General features: G+C 41.9%; 1 protein-coding gene across 1 annotated transcript in view; it reads right to left on the bottom strand.

Moving 5' to 3' along the window:
- The window catches only part of Bmper (BMP binding endothelial regulator), a 250052-nt gene that overhangs the window by 85452 nt on the left and 145198 nt on the right, over positions 1–19402 (bottom strand). Inside the window, exon 11 of the mRNA XM_027411690.2 lies at positions 15856–15901. Coding sequence (XP_027267491.1) covers positions 15856–15901 — 46 coding nt within the window. The remainder of the gene's footprint in view (positions 1–15855; positions 15902–19402) is intronic.

Genomic DNA, 19402 nt, shown 5'->3' with positions numbered 1-19402 from the left:
TTTTTCTCTTATCCATTTTCATTATGACCCCAATTTTACCAGTGTTATACATTGGGTGTGCCCCCTACTACCTAACTTCTCCATCTAGTTGTCCTTTGCTTGGACTTCTCCACAGTGCATTTTTCAGTCCTTGTTGATTAGGGTGGATTCGAAACCTGCCTCCTCACACTGTTCCTCACTCTCTAACTAGTGGAACCCATTGCTAACATGAAAACATCGAATGCTAATTGACTGAGTGAAGGCCGTGTGCAGCCCAGGAGAGCAAGAGCTCAGACTGTAGTATTCCCCTCTTCCACTGTGCACAAAAGTTCTTACCTAAGTTCTAAGGCTCTCAATCCCACCTACTCAGCAAGTTAGAGAGAACCAACTGAAGCTCTTAAATCTTCAGGGTTGAGAGAGATGGCCTCAGATTAGGATAGCCAAAACACTCACACACCAAAGGGTCTGGCTTTCTTCCCCTAAGGGTGTCCTTAAAGCCGTGAACAAGGACTGGGGCTTTCCACATCTGGCACTACATTCTCGTGACCATTTTTCTGCCCCAGTAGCAACTGTGGCTTCTCTTGATGTCCTGATCATAGTTGCAATGAAATTATCATTAATCAAAACATTGGTAACTAACACTTGTCAAAAGTTCACTCCCTGTGTTCATTCTTCTGCATGCCTACTAATGGTGGAGACATTCTCAGAAAATTGACAAACTGTCTCTGAACATTAGACAAACAGTTAGGCACTTGACTGTAGACTATGGAAATATTGAAAATATTTATGAATGATCCGCAGGACTAAGGAAATGTTTTGTTGTGGTAAGTGAAAAACCAGCAACAAGATTCTGTTTTTAACTCTAGGATATCTCTCTCTCTCTCTCTCTCTCTCTCTCTCTCTCTCTCTCTCTCTCTCTCTCTCTCTCTCTCTCTCTCTCTCCTTCATACACACACACACTAAACAAGACTCACTTCTTGATGGAACCACATATGAACTTTTCCCCCTATTTTTCTAGTTTTGTTGTTGTTTTGTTTTGCCTTAAATAATAAAGTGTAGGCACTCACAGATAAAGCCAATTGTGTGACAAAGCAAATCCCGAAAGAAACAATAAAAACTGGACTACCCCGAACTGGCCTCAGGAAGCCAGAGTTTGCTCTTGGCTGGACAAGAAGTCTTGTGGTATGTCCAGAAGAGACCCAGAAAGTGGAAATTGTGTGTGAACAGGCCTGTCAGGAGAGATATTTTTTAAGAGTCTTTAATTTGTAGGAGAGAAGAGTTTGGAAGTTGGTATGATTTCCTGTGTGACTGCAATATAGATGCAGCCAACAAAATTTCAAGAATATGAGGAGGCTTGAGAATTATGTGTTACACGTGGGAACATTCGAACCATGAACTGAAACCATTGTGAAACTTTGGCCCCTTTTCCTGGCACCCAAAAGTACTCATGCCAGATCCCAGAGGAGTGGGCTAACACACGTGCTTTAGAATGTCTGAGTAAGACTGCCAGGGTTACAGAAAGCCGACTGCTTAGCAAGGAAGCATCCAGATAACACTTTGGGAACAAAAGTGAGCATTGCACTCTCATGGCTATTTTCAGGAGAGCCAGTCAAATGTGCTGCAATCCAAGATGTCCAGATGTCTGGTCACACTATTCTGGAAAGCTTGGCTCAGTGGTTAGGGGGAAAGAGCGGGAACTGTGGAAACAACTCGTCTGAATGTGCCTAAGGCCAGAGATGGAGAAGGATATTCAGTTTCTCTCTATGGCACATTGTTTCACAGTCTTGAAGTCAAATCTTCATTTGGGTTTATTGTTGTTGTTTTATTATCAATATATGTAAATAAATACACATGACCAGAGAAAAAGAGATCAAGAGGTAAAAACTCAAATATTTAAATTTTTCAGAATTCTGCTTAGGCAACGGCATTATATATGGCATTTTCTTTCTTTTTCTTATTTATATTTTTAGTTGGGAGCCTAGCCTTTAATGGCTGAGCCATCTCTCCAGCCCCCCTTTTCTTGTTTATGTTATTAATATTATCTACACTTTCTTATATACTTTCAGAAAGGAATATTGACTTTAAAACCCAAAATTCCTTCCTCACAACATATCACATTAATGAAACACAGGAATTAAGATTGCTACCTCTGAACACGAGGCTCTGATGTTTTTCTCTTAACCTCCTCAGAGTGTTTTGTTTTACCCTGGATATACCGATTTTAATGAAATGCCTTTTCTCTGGGAGCAGGGTTCTCAAAACATCTGTCAAAGACTATTAAGTGAGAACTCTAGAATCCCAGGCACAGAGACAAAAACAAGAGAAACTCGGTAGACTAATCTAGCCCTTTCCACAAAACAACAAAACAAAGCAGGAAAAGTGCAAGGAGGAAACAAAAGCCCCTTCATGTTCTGTCACCTAGAAGTAAGCAGTGTCTGCAGCTCTAGGTGTGTGTGCGCGTGTGTGTTTATTTTCAGAGTTAAAACAATCCTGTACATGAAATTTTATTTCCTATATTTCATTGAACATGTCATAAGATTTCCCCAGTCATTCAAGCATGTTTTCCTTTGAAAGCCCAGAAGGGAATTTTCCACCTCAGTCAATTACTGCTGCAGAGAGGGAGGTCTCTCCAGCACCTTGCGTGGGGATCAACACATTTCCGGAGTGGCGTCCTAACCACAGGGCACAAGGCACATAAACATGGCGTTAAACCTTTCTCAGCACAAACTTCAGGGAAACAGGTCCTGCAAGACTCTGGATCACAGAGTCATGCTAAGCTTCTGGGACCCTAGGAGGGTGAGAGTCGCTGCCATGCCAAGTCTTGGGTAAGAAGCAGGAAAGGCTGGGGTTAGAAATACTGCCTGAAACATGAGTCAGCTGCTATTTGCTGAGGTGACTTTTGACCATGGAAGGATCTGGTAAAAAGCAGTCCCTGTGTATCTTCTACCTGGGTAGCTCTGGCCTTGCACAAGGTGTCAGTCAGTGACAGCTGTTAGCCCACAGGCACTTGAGAGCCAACAGATGCTCCTACCAGGTGGCACCTGGATGTCTGTAAGGATGTGTACATTCTCTAACTTGATTGTAAGGGGTGGCACAGGGAAACGGATAGTGGCTCTATTCCTATCAGAGACAGCAACTGATCTACATTAAAAAAGAAAACACCCTGAGTTTATAAAACTTTATATAGGAATTTTTATCATATGGAAATGTGTTTTCCCATATTTCCATAACTACATATACTCATCAATTTTATTCCCTAACTTCAAGAGTTAAATCTATTTCCTTGGCTTTCTTGGCTCTGATACTCTGATGCCCTCTCCTGATAATAAGATTGATGACTAATTCATATGCCATCACATAGCCCTCATCCAGCAGCTGGTAGAAGTAGAAGCAGACACCCACAGCTAAACCTTGAACTGAACTGAAATCCAGATGCAGAAAAGGAGCACTGATGAGCAAAGGAGTCCAGACCCCCTGAATGTGGGTGTCAGTGAGGAGACCTTGGAAATCTACGGGGCCTCTTGTAGTGTATCAGTACTTAACGCTACCATAGGAATGGACTTTAGGAGTCCATCCCACATGGAGGGATACTCCCTGAACCTAGACACAAGGGGGTTGGCCTAGGCCCTATCCTAAAGAATATGACAGACTTTGAGGACCCCCTATGGAAGGTATCATCCTTCCTGGGGAGCAGAAGGGTATGGGATGGTAGGGTGTTAGTTGGGGGGGTAGGGGAGGAGGGCAGGGAGATGGACCTGGGATTGATATGTAAAATAATTTTCTTGCTAAGAAAAAAAGAAAAAAAGAAAATTATGAAAAATATAAAAAATTAAAAATAAATAAAAATAAGTTAAATCTAAATTGATTCCAGATACAAGACCACAGCTGCCACTTTTGGACCTACCTAGTACATCCTGGTGCTTCTCACCCACTACCAGGGGCTCAGTCTGTCCCACCCAAGGCCTCACAGTTTATAAACATGTGCATGGATGCCTGTGGACATGCACATACAAACACTTGCACACATGCATGTACACAAACATAATTGTACACTCACATCATATACAAAACACATACAAATACAAAGACACATATATACAAATACACATACACACAAGTGTGCGGCACAAACACATCACACCTCCTCTCTCCCTCCCCCCCTGTCTCTCTCTCTATCTCCAGCTTTCTAGCTTCAATAACATCTCCCCAGTAATATGCCCAGTACCTCAGCCAATGCCATATTTCTTTCTTCTCAAACAAAGAGCAAACCCAATCTTTACCTTACAAAGTCTTTCATTAAGCCCAGTTGTAGACTGGCTGGCTGGCCAGCAAGCCTCTCATGTCTTCCTGTCTCTCTTCCCCCAGTGCTTGGACACACGGACAGCCCTTGACACATGCTCTGCAGATCCAAGCTCAAGCTTGTCGGATAAACACTTTGTCGACTGCTCCATCTCCTGACAATGTTAAGTCACTTTTTACCCCACCCAACAGTTACATAACTCCTAAGTCTGGCCTTGAGCTCTTTACCTGTAAATTTCATGTATATTTCCCAATGCCCTGAGAGCTCACTGCCACACTGGAGGCTCCGAATGCACACACACACACACACACACACACACTAACTCTATTACAGCAATTCAAGGCATATTGCCTATTAAATATCAACAAATATTTGCTGAAAATGCGCTAATTAATTAAACAATGTATTTTGCTAAGAAGAAATTGGCTACACTAAATTTACTAAAATAAATACAAGTATTGACATGTGGCAGATAGCCAGCAGAAGTTTGTTTAATTAACTAATTGAATTATTTGTGAACACATTGAGAACAAATACACTACTTGAGAAAACAGAAAAGCCAAGAATATTTAAGGGAAATTATATTGGTGGCAAGAAAAACCACCCAGGAAATCCCAGTCTGGGAGCTCAGTGCTCAGGTGGGCAGAAATCCTTCTCCCTTCATAAAACTAGTTCTTTCAGTTGAATAGACATGTACCCCATGGAAAAGCATTCTCAGAATTATAAAACTTGGAGAACAGAGCTCAGTTCTAATCCTACACTGACCAAGTATGACAAGCTGATCCTGGTTCCACAAGTAAAGCCACATCCTGATAACCAGGACCTGTGCATATGGCATAGGATGGCCAAAGAATGGGCTCTGCAAGTGGAGTTAGGCTTACTCACAAGCTAAGTGCAGAGGGGGAAATCTATCCTGTATGACCCAAGGGTAAGGGATACAATCCCTCTGCTGAATAGTAAGGCAGGGTCATAACATAATACATTTCATGAGAAGAATGGGACCAGCCATGGCTTTAGAGATGAAGGAGAAGGCCAAGGGTCAAGTGATGCAGGTACCCCTAGAAGCTAGGAAAGGCAAAAATGCTGCTGAGACTTCATGAGGGATACAGCCCTGAGTCTTGATTTTAGTCCAGTGAGGCCTCTTTCTGACTTTGACCTCTAGCGTGTATAAGATAATTGGTGGTATTAAGCCATGATTCTTGTGGGGATATGCTGCAGCATCCACTGGAAACTAGTAACTTAGCATGCTTGAAACATCTAGTACAAATTGCTTGTGTCAGGCGCCATGCCAGGGGTGCTGTGTTTTGTATTTTAATGTCTCACTCCAGCCTTAGCATGTCTCTATACATCATGCAGTATTATATTAACTCTCAATAGTGAGTGTGCAACTGCCTGTGGACCACAGGCACTCAGCCAACAGCACTACGATCTAGTCTCTGTGGTCCAAGGCCAGTGCCTTCCCAACTCAAGATTCTACTGACAGCATACACTGTAGCATTCTGGTAGATGTTGCTGATATCTCTGGGAATGTGAAGAAGCTGCTCCCAGGAAAAAGCCTCTCAGATGTAGAGGCTCTTAAAGTAGTCAGTGACCTCCCAAGACTGCCTGGATTCCAGATGAACAAGTCAGTTATAAAACTCAGTGTATGGATCTCCTGTTTAAATGTGTCACTATTTCATCTCCCCAACTTCAAGGTCTCAAATTTAAGGTCTATTTCAACTGTTTTATCTCTATTTTCTTGAATGTAGGAAACACACCAAGTTTCTTTCTTTATTTTCCCTTCACTAAATAACTGTTTATTTCACATCATATGTTTGAGGACGTCTGCTACATAATAAGATCACTATACCAACAAATAATAGATGAAGATAAACCACCAAGCTAAAAAAAATGCACTCTACCCTCAAAAGGTTTTAGTATAAGCTTGTTGTAAAATATATACATGCCACTCCTGCAGTGTCTTTTCGCTTTAGACAGTTCTCTTTATAGCAGAGCTGAGCATCTGAACTGAGGAGATTGCACTTCACCTCTCTAAATTAATTTAGTCTGCAGAATTAAAGCATTAAGGGCCTTGGAAGAGTCTTACATTTGAAACCCCACCTAACCTTGCCATTCAGTGGCTAAAAGAGCGGGCCCAACCTCCCTCTGTGATGTAGGTTTGTTTACCTAAAGCATTGCAGATTCCCTGAAAAGATGCCAAGATTAGGGCTGCCCACATACAGTGACCATCACTTTTCTTATTGTGAGAGAGACTGTAAGAGGAGCATAAAGAACAGAGCTGGTGAAAATACAATGAGTTGAGTCCATCCATTAAAAACATTCACAATGTTGATTAGGGGCCAGAATGATGTTAGCCTTCTAGGCCAGGAAGCATGCCAGTAAAGCACAAACACAGGAAGGAGGCAGCCTGTACAAGAAGAGCAGAGACGGATCTGTCTGCAGCAAGGACTTGCTTCAGGGGACATGAGACACTCACACTCTTTAAATAAATTGGCCTGAGATTCATTTGTTGCCAGTCTGAGAAGTTTAAATATATTCCAAAGAACCAACATTTCTTAATGTGTTTCCTCTAAAACATCAATCCCACCTGCTGGATTGCCACAGTAAAACTTTAAAAGCTCTACAAGGCCATTGCAGGGCGTGGGGGAGAGGGGTCTGCACTGTCTCACCCTCCTGAAAGCTTACAGTGCCCAGTGCCACAGCAAAGCCCCAAGGAGTTCTGCAGCAAGGAAGTGTGTGTACGTCTACCTTACCCAGTATTCCTTAGCATTGGCAATCAGAGGATCTGTCTTGAAGATATTACTCAGGGCTATTCCTCAGCTCTAGGATTTTATAACATAAACCTTGGAAAGCTTGGCAGTGAAGGAAGAAGGTCTGGATTTTCATGAAGGATGAGTTTGGGTTCTGAACTGGTGTACATAAAGGATGGAAAGGAAGGTGATGGGGGTTAGTAGAAAACAACAGGATGAGGGTATGGCTGTCATGGGAATAAAAAGGAAATTATTTATTAGAAAAACAGCATAAAGAGGCAATCAACTAGAGTTGATGACTGATTAGCAACAGGGGAGAGAAATGCCAGAAATATGAGAAACAACATTCAGTCTCCAAACCTGCACAGCTGGGAGAATGTGGAGGCCAGAATTTAGTCAATAAATAGGGCTTGGAAGCAGCCACTAGCCCCTCCAACCAACTCCTAATTCAGATAATCTGGTGAACCAAAGGTAGCAACTGTTAATGAAATTCAAATGCAGTACTTAAAAGGAGAATTAGTCCCCTGGAAGGCCAGAAGCTAAGGTTTACTATTGAACTCAGCATGGAGAAGAGAGGCTGGTACTTTATCCATGGTGACTAGCTTTCATGGTGCTCTAAAGTATTCTATGCACTACAAAAGGAGCAAGGTAATCATGAATCCTTCCCACCTGTGAACTCTGGAAACCACAAGACTAACCCCACAGGATATGCCCACTGGCACAGGAGTAGCACAGACATTAGAGGGGTAACCAATCACTTTATGGATTTGGATACAAAACTTGTTTCATGAGATAGAACCCAAACCTGCCATTGTTAAAGGAGCCAAGAATCTGTTGCTAAAAAGGACATAGGCTCTAGGAGAGAATCCAAGACCTTCATTTCACTAAATGGACATAGTATTAAATGATTCCTAATGCCATTCTATATCCATAGATGACCATCTCTCAACCCTCATAAGAGGCTTCCTTCAGCAGGAGATGGCAATAGCATCAAGACCCACAACTGGTCAACGTGCAGAGAATAAATGACTCTGAAGTACTCAGTACAAATGGGACAAACTTATCACATGTTTCCACACAAGACTCAGAGCTTTGTGGGAGATGGATGATAAAGATTGCAAGATGCAGGGTTTGGTAGATAGAAATAGTGTTTTCCAGTCACAACAGGGAAATTGTACATATGAACTCCCAACAGACGTGACAGCAAGCACAAGACCTATATAGACAAGCTCAAGCCAGATAAAGAAACCCATCAGAGAATGGGGAAGGTGGGCATGAAATCCCATCACTAGGTGATGAGCTATTGGCATTTGGTAGTTGCTATAAGAAGAAAGGTTGGGGTTTTTTGTTTTGTTGTTTTGGGGTTTTTTATTATATGACCCCCTGCTATGTTCAGGACACCCCGGGGAAGGCCCTACTTCCAAGACTAGTTGTGCAACACAAACTGGTGTCAGTGAGGATGAAGTGAAGAAGGAGGAGAAGAAAAAACAGAGGAGGAAGAAGAAGAGGAAGGAGGAGGAAGAGAATGAAGGAGGAGAAGGAAAAAGAAGAGGAGAAGGAGGAGGAAGAAAGAAGAAGAGATGATGATTAAACTCAAGGTTTGGGTAGGAAAGGATTGGAGTGTAAAGGATTGTTATGTATGATATATGGGAGAAGTTGAGGACTGAATAAATTCAAGATACACTATATGGAATTCTCAGAGAATTAATAAAAAATATTATTTAAAATTCAAACTCTGGACAATTCAGAACCAGTATGAGAAAGGAGGAATGTGGCGGTGTCTGTGGATGTGTACAAGAGGCAAGATGTCAAAAGGACAGATGCATGCACTAAAGACAGACAGACACCCTGGCCCAGCACAAGAAGGGACAGTGACTAAGGTGGAGAGCATGTGTAAGATAAATTGCATATCAATGAGAAACACTTTATATACAGTGAGTCATTTCTTCTTATCTCTAAAGGTGAGAGCTGCAATAGTATAACTCAAGAGACCACAGAAGTTAGGGTAACTTCACAAACAAATTGTTTCTAAAGTGAGTGGACACAACTGATTGCAAATAGAATTCTCTCTCATGTGTACAAGAAGAAAACTGATAAATCTTGATGTATTTGGATGAATCAATAAACAGTTCAGAGGGAACAAAGAGGTATGCTTAAAGTTTGGCATGCAGATTCACAGATTACAGTATTAGCCGACCTCTTTCTGTTTAACTTTTCTGACCTGCAAATCCTTTACTTGGAAGATAGACTATATAGCAGCTTCTATGTGGCAGGATCATCCTGAAAATTAAGTAGCAGAACGTGTGGACCCTACCCCTATCCCACCAGAGCACGATCGGGTTGCACCAGAAGTCTCAGGCTGGCTGATCTTACTTCACTTGTAGGAGATGTGACCTCAGAGAAGAGGAAACCTGCCTCACCTCAGCACTTGGAGCATTCCATGAAACGTGTTTTGCAGGTGCAGCCTGGTGTGTGACATATTCAATTGTCCTGCACTGTGATGTCCTCACTAAGTTTAGGTCTCCAGTATACTCAGCCACAACTGGCTGCTTACATTTCTTTAGAGATTTAGGATGGCAGTGTGACCACAACAATTTATATGTATTTCCACAGGAAAAATATATTAATTTATATGTAGATAAGAATGTAATTTTAATGAAATGATTTAGTAATACTGTATCACTTACAAATGAAATAAAAACAAACAACAAGAATAGACCAAATTTCCACAGCATACTCCAAGGAGGCTTCTAGACCGAGTACTAGATTGGGATGTTTGAAAAGTAGATGGGTCTTATCCCAGCTCTCCTACTTGGTATTCTTGTGAGCCTTGGTTTACTTGACTGAGGACTGGAAGGGAAGACTCCAGAGAGAAGGTTCCCAGATGCATGTAATTTCATGGCACTAAATTAGTAATGAATTAAAATGAAACTTTGAAAGCAACATTGCTCTTTTCTCAAGCCTACTATCAATTATATGAAGAGTTCTTTCAAGTTTAAAACTATATAGAATATTTACACACATGTGAATATATATATACTTAGTATAAACAAAATTTTAGCAAGACCTTCATTTGACAATATAAATATTCCCCTCTGAGTTGCCATGGTGGAGGCAGAGGAGAGGGACTGGAACTATGAGTAGACACAGAAAAGCAAGCTCAGGGCACAACCACCACTCTGCCTTGAGAAGATAGGTGGAGCAACCATAAAATAGAAGAAAGCCTGGAGCTAGAATATCCTTTTCTCTCAGGCTAGGGTAGAAGAGAGAACAGCTACTAAATTAGAGAGCTTTCTTACGATTTCTTTTCTAATCTATAACTCCTAGAGACTATAAAATTCCCAAAACTCCCTTTCCTTTCTTAGCTTTAACTATTTATCAAACTCTAAATGACAAGGAAGCCAAGCACAAGGACTCCAGCCCAGCCTCTGGAGCCAGACAGCACAGGGGAGACTCGGGCTCCATCTCTAAGCCTCAGTCCCCTGGCTGTAAAACTGCAACTAATAACATTACTTGGCCAAAAGATAGCTGTGAGATTGATATGAAATCAAATGGGACAACCATGACAGTGTTTTGATATATAGCAGATGATGATAAATAAATGTTGGCTACTGCCTCTGCTCTCACTGGTTCTGATGGCTAGTGATGGTGGTGGTCACAGTTTACTAATCAATGACTACATTATTGAGTACTTGTCAAGTACTAACCCTTATACCTAGTGTCAGTATGCCACCCTCATCTTTTTCCTGGATGTGTTATTAGTCAAGAAGCATTACTATCCAGTTCACCCTAGTGACAAAGAGGTCAAAGATCATCTAGTTCTTAGAGAATGATTTCAATTCCATCCCTCAACTCTGCTAATTTGTAGGAAAACAACTTAAAGTGGTAAGATCTTAGAAGAAAACAGCAAAGCAAAAGGAAGACCTCTTTCCCCACCACTTCTCCTGGGTGGGCTCTCCACTGGACCACTTTTGGCATGTGGGGCTTCACTTTCCCCCAGCCTGCCAGCCGGGCTTCAGGGTGTCAGAGCAAGCTCCACATTCACTAGCAGAAACTTCAGTGGCTACTAAGCTTAACACCTCCCTGGCAGGGCTAAAATCAACACTGCAAGCCTCCTGGCCTGGTGTCCAATTTCCTTGCTTAACTGGGGTGAGGACAAACTCCAAGGGCTAAGAGAACTGGAATCCCAGAGGCAAGAACCCTTGCTCAACTATGGAATTACTGATATGCCTGAGGCTCTCTCAGAGGAGATGGTTCATATGCTAGGCTCCAAGATCACTCTTTCATCATGCATCATGGTTCCTACCTCCCCAGGAAAGGAAACTCATTGTCCTGTTTGCTCTCCTACACTCACTCTGTTTACTGGGACATATAAAAAGACACCAGGCATCCAAAGCGCTTAGGGTAGAGAGCCTTGCCAACAAAATCAGATGGGGCAAATTGTGCATCGAGCTGTGGTGGGTACAGGCATCAGGCCCAGGGCCCATTATGAGCTAGTACAGGTCCAATGACCTTCACACAGCTAGAAACTATCCCCTTGGAGTGGGGTTAAAGAATCACCTGGCTACTGTCTACCTCCTGGCACCCAGAGCTGCAGAAATTCAGTATTTCCTGTGACTTATGGGATATGTGGCTGAGGTTACTTCAATCCTATGTACATATGTGCTCAGTAGACCCTGCCAGCCTCAGTGTTACAATCACATGCCTGCACTTTGGGTTGGGGGTGCCTCAGGCTAAGTATGAGGTAAGTGAAGGGTTTAAGTAATGTGTGGGATCTAGGGGTGGGTGACCATGTCCTAACACCTTTGGATGCCTCTGATTAAGAGATTAACTTCCCTCATAACCAATCTCTCACCCCCGCCACCTTCCTCCACTAGCCTCACACACCTCGCTTATCAGTGAAAACTTTGACACTGATGTATTATTTCCATGTTTGAAAACAGATCTGCTGCCAGCAAAGAATTTATCGGATTCTGGTCTCTGAGGGTTGGTGAGGTCAAGATCCTCCCCACTATTTGCCAGCACACTATAAAAGAGAATCTCACATAAACCAAATGCTGCAGGAATAGCAGGGTGGCCCTCCTGGGTTCTGATGCTTCCTGGCACCTAATTCATGGCCACATGACACTCAGCCAGGCAGAGAGAGACTGCCTTCCAGCTACAACCTCATACCTTGGCAAGAAAGTGCTTTTGCCAAAAATTTTATGGAGTTTGTTTAGCTCACTTCAAATATTTTATTTTAAGTAAATCATCCAAACAAAATCCAGTTCTTTCTGTTGGAAGGGAAAATGGTGTGTCTCGAGTTATTAAGAGGCAATTTTGCTTTTTGGACTTTTCTGGGGCCTGATTTTAAGGGGACTCTCATGTGAGTAGAATCCCCATTGCCTCTTCAGATAAACCTTACCCATTGTTCTGATATGGAGAGCACAATGGTTTCCTGTCCTTGTGGCCACTTCCTACCTATGTAACAATAAACTGGCATTGTAACTGACATTTGCAGAGAAGGACCTGCAAAACACTTACTTTGTTTCCTCTTTGCTGGGAAAAAAGATCTCAAACTCTACTAAGACCATGGCAAAGCCATGCAGGGAGAAATTCTGTAGGGTTTTATAGAGAGTCAATGCATCAATGCGGTGCCAGCACAGCCAGAAATAACCCATTATTCATTTAACATCTACAATCAAAATGTATCTTTGAGTATTTGAGAGCTGTAATCAATTTCTGTTATATAGGTATGTACGTATGCATGCATTTATGTAGGTATATAGTCTTGACTCATTGCAGAATATATTAAAACACATACATATGTTGAATAATTCAAAATATAAGTATGATCATATACAGTGAAGACAGAAGCAAGCTTGTGCACGCTGTGAAATGTGGCTTGCATTTTATTTCCCACTTCTGAGCAATGAAAAAACAATGGCAGCAATCTTTAAGCAATCGGGTTGTGTCTTCATAACTATTTTTAAGCTCAGGGAATTAAAATATAAAAACATATGCAATAAACCCAGAGGCACTAGCCTTTTGATTTTAGGCTAGCAGAAGGGCAACTTCATTTTGCTCTCCCACTGTTCTGAGTCAGCAGGTACTGACAGGCAGTCATTGTTGCTAGTCCCACAGGTATTCCTCTCTGCATTCAACAGGGCAGCTTTCCCTGCTTGGAGTATCACTGGTTGACCTCAAGGGGCATTTGACAATGTCTAGAGACACTTGTCACTTTGAGGGAAGGGTTATTGCTTAATACTCTGTGATACACAGGACATTCCTAAAACAAAGCTGATGGTGAAACTGTCAATAAAACAAAGGTGAAAAACCCTGGAGTCTTCTAGTCTTAGAAAACACTAGCCTTAGCTTGACGTTTTGGCCTTGGTTTCTCACACTACAAACCTGTATGCCAGAAGAGGTTTTATAACTAATAAGAGGAGGAAAGAATGAGCCCAAAGGTTTGTTCCACATATTGGATATAATAACAAAGGAATTTCAAAGTAGGAGGTCTTCGGGCAATAGCTAAGGGACATCAGGAAAAGTCTACCTGGATGCAGTATGGAAAGCTGGGCATTGCTTAAAAAAATTGGAAGCTATCCCATCTCTTAACTGACTCTGAACAAATGAGCCTCGCTGAGGAGAATGTGTTTTACAGCAGTGATGGAAGAACTGCTGGAGAGCAAGCGAGGGTAAACAGATGGAAAGAACACCAGGGGAAATTGAGAAATAGCCATCTGATGATATAATTCAGACTTGGGCCGAGAACCGCATGCCTGCACGCTTCCAGCTCTGACCTGCAGGTGCAGGTGCAGCCTGTGGCCTCCCGGTGCCCCTCCAGCTGGGTGGCTTTCTCTAGTTGTCTCCCTGGGTGACCGAAGGGATGGATCACCAGATGTGTCACATAGCACAGCACTTGATATGACTGGTTACAAATTCTCTTCCTTTGTCTTCTCTTTTCCCCTTTTCATTTCTTTATAAGTCACCAGACTTCTTGATATGGAGAGGCCAGCTCATAATGGATAAACTAATAAAATCTAGTTTTACTAACGAATGTGTCAGTAATCATCATTTTGACTCTTAGAAATTAGGGCGTTGGGTGGTACAAGTCTGTAATCCCAGCACTCAGGAGGCAGAGGCAGATGGATCTCTGTGAGTTCGAGTCCAACCTGGTCTACAGTGTTAGTTCCAGTACAATTGGTGCTATTACACAGAGAAACCCTGACTCAACAAACAAAAAAGAATTAGGGCAGTAATTCTAGATTTGGGTTGTTTCTGTGCACAGTTCATATTCTTGTGAGGCTGATCACAAGAGAATCAGGAGATGTACCACATCTATGTCATGCATACCGAAGAGGTGAACTGCAAATTAACATAGCAGGAGTCCCTGGGAGGCCTGTCTGTCCTTCATCTAGTTTCTCTCTGCTTCATTATCTACACTAGAGAGAAATGCAAACCCTTCTACCGATGTGGCTACAGAGGACAATGCTATCAGTGCAGCATGGAGACTGTTCACACAGATGGGAATGAAGCCGAAGACTGCCTCTGAAGCAGCCATACATAAAGAAACTCTGGAAGCTAAGGGGACAATTCACACACATGCTTTTGAAGTGCCCATGTGTTAATCATAGTTGCCACTTCTTTCGGCATTAATTTCTGAATCTACTGTCATGCATCATCAGCCTCCTTTGAGCTAGTTTATGACTTCATTATCTTCAAAGGAAAGTTCTTTTATTAACTCTATAACTTATTTTTTGCTAATTCAATAAGCAGTTTCATCCATTGTAAAGTTTCATGGCTCTCTATCTTTAAAAATAATAATATCTATTAGACACGGGTAATATATACTGAGCATTAACATATTATATATTAACATACAGCAGTTTTTCAAGTATAATTTCATATAGATAAAAAAACATATATATTGGAGGACATTAAATAACTAAAAGAGGGAAAACCAGGATTCCTTGAACAACATAAACTCCTCCAATTTCAGATAAATAAAATCAACAAACCTGTTTCCATATGAAAGCTGTTTCCAACTGTAGGAGAGTCCACTTCTCTCAGCCTGACTAGCTCATAAAAAAGTTTCTAATCAATTTCCTGGATCTGCTAATACTGCCACCATACATCAGAAAAAAACGTGACCATGTATTTCTAACAACACTATTTCAATCAGAAGGTTGTCTCAAAGCCAGGTGTATTTCAGGGCTAACACGATGATTTTCTAGTAGATGTATGAAAGTCCCCATACGGAGCTGATGTGAGCCCTGGCACAATGCTCTGCCCCCAAGATGAATAGAGCAGCTGCAGATAGCCTTCAAACTTCAAGACTTTTAGATACACTCTTCAAGAATTCAGCTAAAAGTGTCAGGATGAAAACCCACTGCCTTCAGCATTATCAGATGTGCCCAGGAGAAAGGGTGACAGGGTAGAGATGGAAGGAGGAAGTACAGTTGTTTGGTGGTATAAGGAAAGGAAGTAAATCCCTAAGAGATTATGGATGTCTGGCTTTCCTGAGTATCATTATCCTAGCCCCAAGGACTGCAAATGCTATTAGCAGTTACAAATGTGCATTAAGTTATCTGTTCTTCTTTGAAACTCCATCTAACCATTTGTCTTCCTGGGTTCTCCTAACAGCAGATTCTGATGGAGATATCTACACTGATCTCAATCCAGCTTCTGTGAAAGAATGATAGCTGATTCCAGGTGCCTGTGGGAAAGTCCATCTCATACCTACAGAATCAAGTCTATAGAAAACTCACAACAGGCTTTCCTACTTACTCACCACAAGACATCAAACAAATATGAAGAGCACATTTTTCCAAAGAATGAACTTACTTTCTGTGCAAATAGGACAGCATCCTTTTCTGTTGAGTATTTTGCCCTGGTTGGGAGGGGTAGAGAGAAACACCAAAGGTTAATGTTTAAAAAAATGGTCTGCTGAGGAGAAATCTTCTGTTTTAAAAATCTAATAACAGAAAAACCAACAACATTAGTCCAGACTGTACTTGAACTTCACGGCGATGGCAGTAAAAATGAACTTTCAAGCATCAGGTTCCCAGGCCAGGCAAAACTATTCCAAAAAGCTTCCCTGTTTTTATCCTTTAAGAAACATGACACCTCGAAGTATGGTGTGATTTTTCTCACATGGATGATGGAGAAAGCCTGGACACAACTTTCTCATTGATAGCCAAATCAAGCCTTGTAAAGGTCAAGTGCATACACACACAAATGGGAACTACTGCCACTCTGTCTACACTAGCACAGCCTTCTCCCTGCTGTGCTGGGACAAGCTCCCCTGGATCCTGTAACCCAAGCTTGGATGCATGTATCTGTGGATACAGTGCATAGCAGATCACACTCATCGGTCTTCTTCCTCTTCAGCATCATCCCTGCTAACTCACTGCTCTATAATCAAAGCCATCGAAGCAGCAGAGAGTTCCATAGTGCAGAGTAATTTTCCATCACTGCTCTGAAAATGCAGTGCAACTGCCTAGTCAAATGTTTTTTTTACTGTACCTAACGTCTGGCATTTAAAGAAGGAAGCACACTCTGCAGAACTGGGTTGGAGAATGACCTTTTCTTATCTCTGACTCAGTGATTAATCACAGGGAATAAGAAATGTGGAAGTAGATTAATATTCAAGGAACTACTCTTGTATGTGACCTTGAGTTGATTATGAGGATTTAATGAGCTAACACTTTAATGTTTAATGATATGATAGTCATTGTTACTAAGAATGGCAAAATCTTTCTGAGCTGAGTCTATTACCTTCCATAGGTGAAGAAGCTGGTACCCACAGGGAGTTAGAAACAAAATGTAAACTTCCTGTGGCACCTTAGGCTATGTTCCTTATACTACAGTTCTTCAAGGCATTTATTATCACCTACAGTCAGTACAGACTGCTGTGTGTGCCACATGTTTCATCTCATATGAAATCTGAGACAACACTCTGAGTATAAGTGATGCCATCCCTCTTTTACAGGAAACAAGGAAGCAAGAGGCACTGAGAGGTGTTCCAAGACCCAGGACAGAGGCCCGCAGCTCAGCTCTGCACATTCACTACTGGTGAGTGGTGTGCAAAGCAGGTTTGAATATTTGCAAAATAATAACCCCATTGGCTTTTCAAATGGCATTTTGCTACTGAAGACTAAAGCCATGTGTCGCTCATTTCTTCATCAACACAAGCCTATAACGACACATTAAACTCTATAATGTCATGGGGCAGCGGTTCTCAACCTTCCTAATGCTGCAAACTTTAATATAGTTGTTTGTGTCATGCTTAATCCTCAACTATAAAATTATTTTCATTGCTACTAGTTTCCTACTGTTATGAATTATAATATAAGTATCTGATATGTAACTCCTGTGCCAGGGTCATTCAACTCCCAAAGGGGTCACAACCCACAGGTTGAGAACCACTGCCATAGGGGTTCTCATTAAAATTTTCAAGGACAAAGTCAAAGAAGATCAGCCCCAGTCCCATGGAACAATTTCCCCAGAGGCTGTTCTGAGGCAGTCTGCCCCACTGGAATAGAGGGTTTGAAGACAGGTTTCTATCCAAGTGTGAATGGATGATTCTGTACATGTGTATCTCAGCAGACACTGTCATTTCCTTCCCATGTTCAGAAAATGTAAGTGGAGATAGTGCTGTTAGCAAATTAGTGGGGATGAATAAAGCACAAACTGTGAGGTCAGAGAGCCTGGGCTGTGTGTAATGAGGTGGAAACTGGACACGCTGTAGGCTCATCTGGAAGAAGAATCTATTCAGTGCCTACTGCAGCAGAGAAGTCTTGAGGGAGTGAGGATATTTCTGTGACCACAGAGAAGACCTCACTATACATGGATGATATTGAGGAGGCAGTGGTCCATCTCACTGGAACTCCCACAGTCTTTGGAATTACCTAGGAGGGAATACAGGAAATACAACCATAATCCCCTTCTGTAAAGGAAAAGAAAAAGGAGAAGGAAAAGAAGAAGAAAAAGATGTGGTAACTAGGAAGGATGTAACAGCAGATAGACTCTTGTTTTCTAATTTTAGTATCTTTTTTTAAATTTCCCTGGTCAATGATGGCAAGGTGAAATATTGTTGTCTTTTCTTTTTTAAAGGATTTCATGGTAGAGCTAAACTATCCTCCAAAGACCTTGTGCTGGCTCTGAGAAGGGAAGGGGAGCACTGGTTGGAGTGATGCCTAGAAACAAAGAGATGGTTCTGGAGGACACAGCTAGGGCACTGGCAAGCATCTGCAGAGGGGAACAGGCCAGGCACAGGCCTTTCTGGCCTGAGTGTGGCATGCACAGTGAGATCACCGGGGAGACACAGGCTACAGAGCTGTGACCTCCCAGCAGAAACCACGGGCCCAGCTACAAGTGGCAGAGCTGGAGTAAAACTGGAAACTCCACAGTGGCCTGCTCAGGCGAGTTACATGAGCCACCAGGTTGGCACTGCTTCCCGGTTTTGTCTTGTAGAATAAGGAAGCCCATTATTATTAACATGTGCTGGGAGAGTTCATTAGCAGTGAGGGTTCCCCGAGGACTGGCAGAAATGATGTGATTCCATTTTTCCCAATGAATATTTATAAGCAGCCCATGCTCAAGTCTGCTTATTGTACCTACTTTTTTTTTTCTTTTATGGGAAGTTTTCAGTTTTATGTCTGAGGCTTTTTAAAGCAAGACTAATTAGGGGATTTTTTTTTTACCCTTGCCCCCCCCCAATTCAGTTGTGCAATGGCAACAGCTGTTGTTTTTTTGTGCCTCATTTGGCACTCAAGGAAAAACAGCAACTTTTTGTTTATAATAATAACAGATGTGAATAAAATTAAAAGCTTTCTATAACAGAGAATAGAAGACATGTTCTGAATATATGGATATGTTTTCTTCGTTCACTAGAAGGCACTGAATAGGTTTGACATTTTCCCAAAACGTACAAAGCCTTGAAAGGTTTCAAGTTGCTGAGGTGGATTCAAAGAAACCCACGCTTCAGAAGATAATGGTGGCTTTATTCAGGGCGCTGGGCTGCGGGCTTTTGAAAAGAGGTATTTCCATAAGGACGCTATTTCCATGTGGGGCTCCAATGGAGGCCAGGGCTAGAGAGGAATTTTCTGCAGAGTAGTTGGGGCTTCTGCAATGCAAGGAAATCCTCCTGGGGAATTTACTATTAACCACATATTACCATGGCTATGCGAAGAAAACTGGGATTTGAGAGAGAAAAGAAAAAAAAGAAGGGGAAGCAAAATGTAGTTAGGTTGTTAAATAGAAAACCCAACAACAGAAAACAAGGTCTCGGCAGAGAGAGAGAAGTGTTTACAAAGACACCAAAAGTAGGAAGACTGCAGCAAGAACTGGAAAAGAGTATAGTCACACAAGGCTAGACTCTAGGTATGGT

Source organism: Cricetulus griseus, chromosome 4, assembly GCF_003668045.3.
Source record: "Cricetulus griseus strain 17A/GY chromosome 4, alternate assembly CriGri-PICRH-1.0, whole genome shotgun sequence".
NCBI lineage: Eukaryota > Metazoa > Chordata > Mammalia > Rodentia > Cricetidae > Cricetulus > Cricetulus griseus.
The sequence above is the reverse complement of the archived record's forward strand: the minus strand, read 5'-3'. Positions and strand labels throughout refer to the sequence as shown.